Source organism: Populus euphratica, unplaced genomic scaffold, assembly GCF_000495115.2.
Source record: "Populus euphratica unplaced genomic scaffold, PopEup_1.0 scaffold56.1, whole genome shotgun sequence".
In the NCBI taxonomy this organism is placed as follows: domain Eukaryota; kingdom Viridiplantae; phylum Streptophyta; class Magnoliopsida; order Malpighiales; family Salicaceae; genus Populus; species Populus euphratica.
The window spans coordinates 648659-658173 of NW_011499930.1; the positions used below are offsets into that span (position 1 = coordinate 648659).

The window sequence follows — 9515 nt, forward strand, 5'->3', positions numbered from 1 at the left end:
AGGTCTTGTTAGCTACTATAAGAAGTTTATCTAACAATTTGAAATTATTAAAAGGCCATTAACAAATCTGCTAACGAAAAATTATTTTGGATTGAGTGAAAAGGCTCAAGAAGCTTTTAAGTAACTTAAAAAAGCACTCTATGAAGCTCTAATGTTTTAACTTACTTCAATAAGATTTGTATCTTAAACATTAATGCCTGTGATTTTAGACTAGGAGTAGTGCTCAGCCAGAAGAGTATGCCTTTTAACTTTCTTTAATAAGGCATTGAATCCTAAGCATATAGATATATTCTTCTATGAAAAAAAATACTTTAAAATATTAATGGTAATGGAGAAATGAAGAAATTATCTAGAACAAGAGAAATTCATCAAAACCTGAAGTATCTTGTGGATTAAAAAATTCATATTTCATAATTAAAAAAAGGTATAGGTTGTTAAATTAAGATATTAGATTTTATACATGAAGTGCAAGGAAAATATTTTTACGGATGCTTTTTCTAGAAGAAGCTATAATGAAGTTCATATTAAAAAAAGTTAGTAATTTTGGAGCAATAATCGACGGTTTGCTAGTTTGATACGAGGAGATCTATAAGGTATATGAAGGTGTTCCATTGTTGTATAAGATCATGGTTAGTAAAATAACTAATGCTAATAAATGGTGTAAGTATATTTATAAAGATGGAGTTTTAAGGTATAAAAGAATAATAGTTATAGAACAAAAGGGAGAATTAAAAGAAAAACTAGTTAAAGCCATATATGATTCCTATATGAGTGGACATGCTAGAATTCATAATTCATATAAAAGACTAGAGGCTAATTTTTACTAGCTTACTATGAAAAAGATGGTGAAATAATTTATAGAGGAATATAATGTGTGGAAACAAGCCAAGATTAAAAAGGTAGTTTATTCGAAGTGATTTCAACCATAGTTAATTCCTAATGGTACATGGAAAACTATAAACATGGACTTTGTAAAAGGATTGTCCAAGTTTGAAGGAAAAAATACTATTATGGTAAAAGTTAAAAGTTTACTAAGTATGGGCATTTTATAGCTTTAACTTATCCATCCACATCATAGGATATGACTCAATTATTCCGAGACAAATTTCTCACTAGTCACATCATAGGATATGACTCAATTATTCCTAGACTATTTATATAAGTTTCATAGATTGTTTGCAATAATTGTTACTGATAGAGACAAATTTCTCACTAATATATTCTAGAAAAAACTATTTAAAAAGCTAGGATTTCAATTATTAATAAGCACATCGTATCACCCTTAAACATATGAGTAATATAAGAAGGTGTATCAATTCTTAGAAACCTATCTTAGGTGTATGACTTTGCATAATCTTAAGAGATGGCATTTTTAGGCATTAATGGTATAATAGTAGTTGTCATTCAACTATAGAAATGAGTCCTTTCCAAACTTTATATGGTTACTCTATTCTAAATAGAGAAATGGTCAATTAGGAATCTACCTCAGTTGCTATTGTGGAATAGTTAATAAAATGACAAGTTAACATGGCTAAAATGTTAAAAGTGCAGTTGGGAATAACAAAGCACATGATAAAATAGAAGATTGATAAAGGTAGGATTGAAAGAGAGTTCATGTAAGGTAATTAGGTGTTTTTAAAGTTATAACCACACAAGTAAGGTAATGTCACTTTAAGGAACAACTTCAAACTCATTCCAGTACTACAAGCCTTATCAAATCATTAAAAAAATAAGAATAATAGCCTACAAACTAAAATTGCTTTAGGGAAGCTTAATACATCAAATATTTTATGTCTCTCTACTTAATAAAAAAAATGAGAGAGAAAGGTAGTGTTTATCAGATTACTAGTAATTGATGAAGGTGGAAGGTTTTTCTTTTGTAGTATTGGATAGAAAGATAATGAAATAAGAAAACAAAGCAATAATAGTTGATATGATTTAATGGTCAAACTTATTTCTAAAAGATGTAATGTAAAAACATTTGAAAGAAATTAATGTCCAAATCCCTGAGTTCAATATAAATTCTCGAGGACAAGAATCAATTCACATGGATAATATTGTTACAATTTTAACATGAAGCATAAAGAAAACATGTTGAATAAAAAAGACAATAGGTTATCATTCCAGAAAGTGAAATAAACATAACTAGAATTCTAATTACCACGGGAATAATATGTTAGTAGTTAATTAGAAATAGTGAGGAGTTAGTTACAATGAATAAATGGCAAGAATGTTAGTTAGCTAATCAATAATGGTGTATATATACCATTTTTAATCTCATGATTTTTAAGTAATAACATAAAAACTCATTTCCAGTTTATTTTCTCTTATTTTTCTAATACTTCTTTTTTCTTCGGTTTTCTTTATTAACTTTTTAAGTGAAGCCTTAACATTAACTATAAACTAAAAGGCATAGAGTTTTTCCTATAAATAATCATTGTTGACATATACATAACAACATACATAACATTGTGGACTTACTATTTATTTTTTAATAATTCATTTTGGTTCTTAAAGTTTTATTTTATACAATTTAATCTTAATTAAATGTCAATTGCTTCTGAATTCTTAGTCAATAGTGAAATTGAAATAAGAGGGACCAAAATAAAAAAAATTTCAAACATGGGTGACGTGCCAAAGATTAAATGAAAAATACATTTAGGTTCCCAATCTTTAAAAATAATGCAATTTATACAATTTAGATCCCTTTAAATTTTAAAAAATCAATTTTGGTACACAAGTTTATTTTTAATATATTTAAGTCCCTAGTTAGAGAGATGAGAGAGAGAAGAGTTGCCATGTTCCAACGATGAGAAAGAAAGTCGTCATTCACTCCATTTCCAGACACCAAAACAGGTTTTCTTAGTGTCCATGATTTCTATGAGATGAGAGAGGCTTCAAGATGGTTGTATAGAGCCTTGATATTACATTAAAAACTAGATCTGAGTCGAGAAAGTCAAAACTAAATCGATTTGATTTTAGGTTTTTGAACCATTTTTTAAGTATTTGGAGTTGATGAAATGGTTTGTGGTTGTTATAAGAATGTTTGTAAGGCGTTTTTGGATTGCAATAGCTTGAAAATTAAGTTTTGTGACCAAAAAACTAGTTGCTTTGATTTTTCATCCACCATAGTGATAGCTAGAATCTGAGCTTATAAACAAAATGCCATCTGCCTAGATAGGTGATATGTCACCATCTTAGTTTTTTCAAAAGACCTATTGTCCATCCCTTTAAGAAATTTTTAAAATAATAAAAATAAGCCTAGGCCCGCCAATGCGTCTAGGCTTGGTATCTGGGCTTGAAGGCCTGCCAGTGATCATAGGCTCTTCATTCTAGTGTCTCAGGCATGCTAGGCCATAAACTTGTCAATTTGTGTTCTTTTTAACTCCTTTTCTTTTAAAGCATGTGTGTGCAGTGATCCTAGGCTCTTAATTGCAGTGTCTCAGACATGTTGGGCCATAGATTCGTCAATCTGTGCTCTTTTTAACTTTTTTCTTTTTAAAGCATGTGTGCACGCAATTATTTTAGACTTTTCATTGCAGTATCCCAGATGTGCTGGCCCATAGACCTGCCAATCTATATTTTTTCTGACCTTTTTTTATGTTGAAAATAAATTGAAGGAAATAAAATTATTGAATCTAGTTGAGTTCATGAGTATAGATTAACATGTTAAATCGCAACAACCGAGCTATTTTTTTTTTTTTTTGATATTGCTTTTTCTACTAATATCTTTGTTGATATATCTTTTTTTAAATAAATTTTAAATTTCTGTTTTAATTAATATTATTTATCTATGATTTTTTAACTTATTTAACTTTTTTAAAATTGAGATTGCATATTGTTTTAGTTTATTTTACTTTTTTTTAGATTGAGATTGTTTTCTAAGGTGTGTTGTATATTCAAATTTTTAAAAGATTAACTTTAGTTTTTACAATAAAATTTTTTAGATAATTTGTTAATAAATGCAATCTATCATAATACTTTTACTTATTTTATTTAATCAATTTAATATATTTTTATTTTTAATACCATTTGATTGAATAAGAAAAAAATTAATAAATAAATTTAGTAAACACAATTAAGTATATATCTATCTTTTAATTTTTCTAATTTTATTTTTGGTTATCATTAATATATTTTTATTTATTAACATATAGTTTTTTATTTATTTCATGACTCCATGAACTTTTATTTATTAACACACACACACACACATCTCCTTCGTTGGTGAAAGAATCCAAAGTTCCGCTCTCCCACGCCTTGTCGCTTTGTGCGGATATTTTTATGACAAACAACATTTCTGCTTCTAAAATGTTCCGAGCCGACAGAAAGGATGGTTAGCATTCGAGCATAGCACCCAGGCTTGAGTAATGCTTTCGTAAAAATTATAGGCTACAGAAATGATTTGTTTGTTGATAATCAGTAACCCACCTCTCCAAACATCACCAGCAATCAACTTACACCTTCCTGAAGCAATCTTCTTCACAAATCATCAAACCCAGATGATTTACTGCTTCGACTCAGATATATTCTTGCAGCTGGATCATCATAAAGCTAGAACATGTGATGACAGTTGTCTGCGATTAAAACATGTTGAGGTTCAGATTTGCAAAAATAATTAACTTAACTTCGGTTCGAGCAAACAGAAACATGTGATGTACACAAACATGCCAATATTAAAACTGAAGTCGAAGTACATGTTTGGAACAAGTACAGCTGCTACAAGAGAACGCAATAGCATTACTTCTGCACAAACAGGGAGATGACAATTGTCTGAGATTAATTTATGTCAGCCACCGCAAATCACAAAAAGCTAATTGGAAACAACACAGGCAAGTAAAAAACAATCCCCCACGTCCAACACCCACCCCTTTTCTGCCTTCTTTCCTATTTGGGGCATTCTTCCTAGCTGTATGGATGAACACTTCACCTTTTACCTCTTGCTAGTAGCTATCTGATAAGTGCATCTCAGGCTATCTTTACTATCAAACATGTACATTAACAAAAAGGGAATTTGACAAAAGGAGATGGGATATGGGAGAAACAATGTGGGAGAAGAAAACATGAAGAAACTACAGCTATCCAGCCGCCTGATCCTTTATGTATCCTGGTAGAGAGAATTGTTGCTGGTCAGACCTCATGATGATCAAAACACAAATAGCACTCCCCCCTTTTGTATCACAGAAATAACCGCCAGATATCAAATCCCATACCACTTCACTGCTCATGTCCCAGGCAGGTGCATTAAGTTTAAACCCATTTGTCGTTTCACATGATCCGGTATCAACTTGTTAACAAGCTCAGGAGAAGCCCCATTTAACTGTAACAGAAACAATAAAATTGAGTGAACAATTAGAATTACCACAGCTAGTTGCATACACAAGAATAAGATAACAAAATACAATAATTGCAAATAAAAAGAGAAACAACCAATCACACAACTACCAGCAAACTCCATCTCACATATGAAATCCTCGCATATTATTTTTCTAACTAGGCAAAGACAAGATTAAAAAAAATATATCCAAACATAGTCATACCTCCTGTTTAAAGTTGAAGAGAGCTGGTAAAGGGCGGCCATTTGGTAGGCGAGCATTGGGTTCTCGGAGTTCATCAAAGAAGGGATGTGCACATGCTTCCAACTGTGATCCAAAAGTAAATTGTCAAATATCAGTGGACAAACTTACATATCTCAAGCAGAACAAAGAAAGTGCCATCAAAATTTGTGATTCTTTAAAAGAAAAACTAATGGCTAAAAATTTACTGCAGTCAACTATTAACAAGATAAATTTCTCATGGAATTGCCATATTCAATATGAATCTTACACATCTATGCAAGGGAAGAAGAAAGGTCAAGAGCAAAAAAATACAAGGAAAGGGCAAGAAATTGAACTCACTGCTGTACAACGGAGACTTGGTGAGTATTGCAGCAGCCGTGATGCAAGATCAATTGCTTCTGGAGGCATCCTCTTGTGGAAAACCTAAAACAACGAAAAACTGAATGAAAATCTGCTATAAATCAAATTATACAAGGAAACTTATGGTGCTTAAATGATCACCAACTTTTTTGTTGCAAGAGAATACCTAATATTTTAACTGCATGAGAAAAGGAAATTAAAAAACAACCACCTCAAAGTTGTTCACAAAAAGTAATTGAGAGCATACCTTGTGCCATGGGTGTGCCTTTATCTGTGGAAACCGAAAATCAGTATAATTCGGGTTCATACAGCGAATTTCTTCTCTTGTTGGAGTGCCAAGAACCTGTAAAACATCATGTAAGAAGTTGGCTCATGATCATATGAATTGCATTAGTTAAAGCACCCATAAGCAAAACATACCTTGATAATTTCTACAAGTTGGTCTACAGCATTTTCTCCTGAAAACAGTGGCTGCAAAAGCATTCAAATGGCCAGCAGTCAAGTAAAAATTAACATTTGGAATATTGTCAAAAGGAGCAATTTTAAAATGCAAGGAAAAAAAACTGCTTACTTGGCCAAGAAGAAGCTCAGCAAGGACACAACCAGCAGACCATATATCAATTGATGTCGTGTACTCCGTGGCACCAAATATAAGTTCTGGAGCCCGATAAAATCGGGAACATATGTATGATATATTAGCTTCACCTTTGACCTATTCACAGGAACCTTGATTGTCAATGTATTGAAAAAGAATAAGCAGCAAAATAATAAGATCTTATCACAATAGCACAAAAGCTTTCTAGTAAAAACAGAGCTTCAACTTTAGCAGTCACTCAATTATTATAAGCAGCTGCAACCATGTACTTGCAGAACTAGATGGGCAGATAAAATGGTATTTAGTCCACCAAAAAATCTAAGTTCCTCATCACGGCCATTAAAGAAATGCAGATATCAAACCAAATTATGTTATGCACTGTGATTACCAACAAACTAATTAAACAAGGATGCATCAAGCATTCCATCAATGTTGCCCGCAAATTTCATTTTCAGATTTTTATAATTTCATGGAGACAGAAGAAACATGAATTAGCAGCGACTGCTTATGTCTCTTTTGGTTAAGAACCAGGCTGATACCCCAAAAAAACAAAAACACTGCAGACTGCCTTGAGATTAAGAGTTGCAGACACACAATGCAAAGATGAAGAAATGCAAACTAGAAGAAAGTCAGCATACCAGCACTTTTGCACTTCCAAAATCACAAAGCTTAACCTGGTGAGTAAGAGGATCAACCTGTAGACAGCCAAGAATGACTTAACATAACAGCTAACATCTTTTAACATTCATTTAACAGTATAGAAGCATACCAAGAGATTTTGGGGCTTTAAATCCCGATGGCAAACTCTAGGAACAGTGTGGATATAAGCCAGTCCCCTAAAAATCTGGAAAAAAGGTCCATTAACATCATAAGGATTACAGGCAACAAATCAACTTCTGATGCAATACCTGGTACATGTAAAGTTTCACATAGATAAGTGGCATTGCTTGTTTTGCATTGCTGTAATGCTTCAAAACCCTATACATGCTCTCGGGAACATACTCCATAACCAAGTTAAGAAAAAGTTCATTGTTATCTGTTGTAGAAAAGAAACAATGCTTCAACGAAATAACATTAGGATGATCCATCACTCGCATTAACTGCAATTCTCGGTTCTTATATCTTCTGTCTTGCAAAACCTTCTTTATCGCCACCGTCTCCCCAGTTTCCAAACATTTTGCCTACAGCAAGAGATAGATCAATTTGTGGAAGCGTACATAATCGCCAATAACTCCAACAGATAAACACATCTGGATACCTGGAAGACTATACCAAACGACCCTGTTCCCACAACCCGCTCCGCCATGTAACTGATGGTCTGCACAAACAAAAACATTCATCATATGCTGAGAGAACCATATCATGAACACGGTATATGAGAGAACAACCATAAAAAACAGAAACGTAAATAAAAAGCTATCACCAAGAATGATTACCTGCTTTGGCTCTCCGTTTTTACCGCCAATTGTGGTGGAAATTATATGACCGGTGACTGGATCGTTCCCATCAGCAACACGGGCATTCATTTCCTGCAAAAAAAAATATGGACATCAGAGATCTTGGATCTATATGAAAACTATAGTTAAGCTTTATAAAAGGAAAAAAAAGCAATTGCATAGCTAGAGGAAACAGTGACCCTGGAGCATGACGAAGGAGAAATGATAAGAAAAATACAAATTAGATGGTCTGAGCTCACCATCTAGATCTACTCTAACAGAACTATTTTCACTCATCAAAGAAGCTAAAAGATATTTTTTTGTTAAAAAACAAAAAAAAAGGATGATAGCTGAGAAAACGTAGGAAAATAAAGAAAACCCAGATCTTAAAAAATCCATACAATAATGCAAGAGAAAACCTGCTTGGATGCTGAGAATTAAAAAAAAGAAGGCATCGGAGCTTCTTAGAACCACCTCGAACCTTCTAAAACCCAACATTTGAAAAACAAAAACATAAGACAAAGCCAACACTCAAATGTCTGATTTTTTCCCTGGGATAATGTAATAATTTCCCAGAAAAAAAAGTACAAAAAAAACAGAGATAGAACATACCTTATCTTCAGCCATGGATGGAGAGAAGGAAAGAAAGATGAAGGTGATCAAGTGTGTTTTTTGTTTCAGAAATTAGGCTGAGGGATCATGTTGATGTTGGGGCGATAATAGATGAGGCAAAAGGAAGGAAAGAAAGACTCAGCAACCCAAAGAGAACGAGAGAGAGAGTGACAAGTTAGAAAGAGAGAGAGCGAGAGAGAGAGAGACAACAACTACAACAAGCCCATGTGATTCCAGCTTCTTCCTCCCTCTATCTCTCTCTCTCTCTCTTTTTGTCAATTCTTTCCTCTCTCCTTTTTCTTTCGTTTTGGTCTCTCTCCATCTACTTTCCGTTCTCTACCCCGCCTTACCTTTTTTTTTGCCTGTTCTTATTAACTAACCTCTGGTTTTCAGAGAATTACGATGATGGGACTCCAATTTTGTTTTGTTGACAAAAGTCACAGACTCACAATTATTGGACTTCTGCCTGGACCTCATTTGTCCGCCCCCTGTTTCTTCTCCTCCTTCCCGTTACCGTTACCGTTAGATCCCGAAGTAAAAATAACAGAACCAGCTGTTCTTTTCTTTTGCCCGTTAAAAAGGAAAAATTCCCAACCTCTCCTGTTGTTCACCCATCAACCTTGCGAGAGCAAAGATGACGTAACCATGTGCGGTCGTGTTTATTTTTTTATCTGTTTAAAAAACATATTTTGTTTAAAAAAATATTAAATTAGTTTTTTTCTTAATTGATTTGTTCATATTGAAAAAAAAAAGTGATAAAACAAATTATTTTTTATTTATTTTCAAAATAAAAAATATTTATAAAAAAAATATTGTACTACAATACCAAATACACATTTTACTTGTGTTTTTAGCTATGTAGTTCATTTGTTTATTATGTTTAATATTAGTGTTTGGTATTATAGTAACTTTTATGATTTCTATTTATTTTTAAAAAATAGGTTTATAAAAAAG

The 9515-nt window shown here is 32.6% G+C and overlaps 1 protein-coding gene across 2 annotated transcripts; it reads right to left on the reverse strand.

Annotated features, from left to right (window-relative positions):
• Positions 1-4317: 4317 nt before the first annotated feature.
• LOC105135981 (shaggy-related protein kinase eta-like) lies at positions 4318-8888 on the reverse strand. 2 transcript variants are annotated; one of them, XM_011041107.1, is made up of 13 exons: positions 8562-8888; positions 7950-8042; positions 7772-7831; positions 7422-7694; positions 7283-7357; positions 7152-7208; positions 6490-6630; positions 6339-6389; positions 6166-6261; positions 5898-5981; positions 5541-5642; positions 5214-5320; positions 4318-4577 (listed from the first exon to the last, which is right to left on the reverse strand). In XM_011041107.1, exons 1-12 carry the CDS (start codon positions 8574-8576, stop codon positions 5225-5227), a joined length of 1143 nt encoding a protein of 380 aa, XP_011039409.1. In that variant the 5' UTR covers positions 8577-8888; the 3' UTR covers positions 4318-4577; positions 5214-5224. The 2 variants fall into 2 exon arrangements, with proteins under 2 accessions (XP_011039409.1, XP_011039408.1); XM_011041106.1 differs by lacking the exon at positions 4318-4577 and having other exon boundaries at positions 4652-5320; positions 8562-8887.
• Positions 8889-9515: the final 627 nt, after the last annotated feature.

Coding starts and splice junctions, on each gene's coding strand:
- LOC105135981 (XM_011041107.1), bottom strand. Junction 7,358..7,421: donor TGAAACTTTACATGTACCAG/GTATTGCATCAG, acceptor CCTTTTTTCCAG/ATTTTTAGGGGACTGGCTTA. Junction 7,209..7,282: donor TAAAGCCCCAAAATCTCTTG/GTATGCTTCTAT, acceptor GGCTGTCTACAG/GTTGATCCTCTTACTCACCA.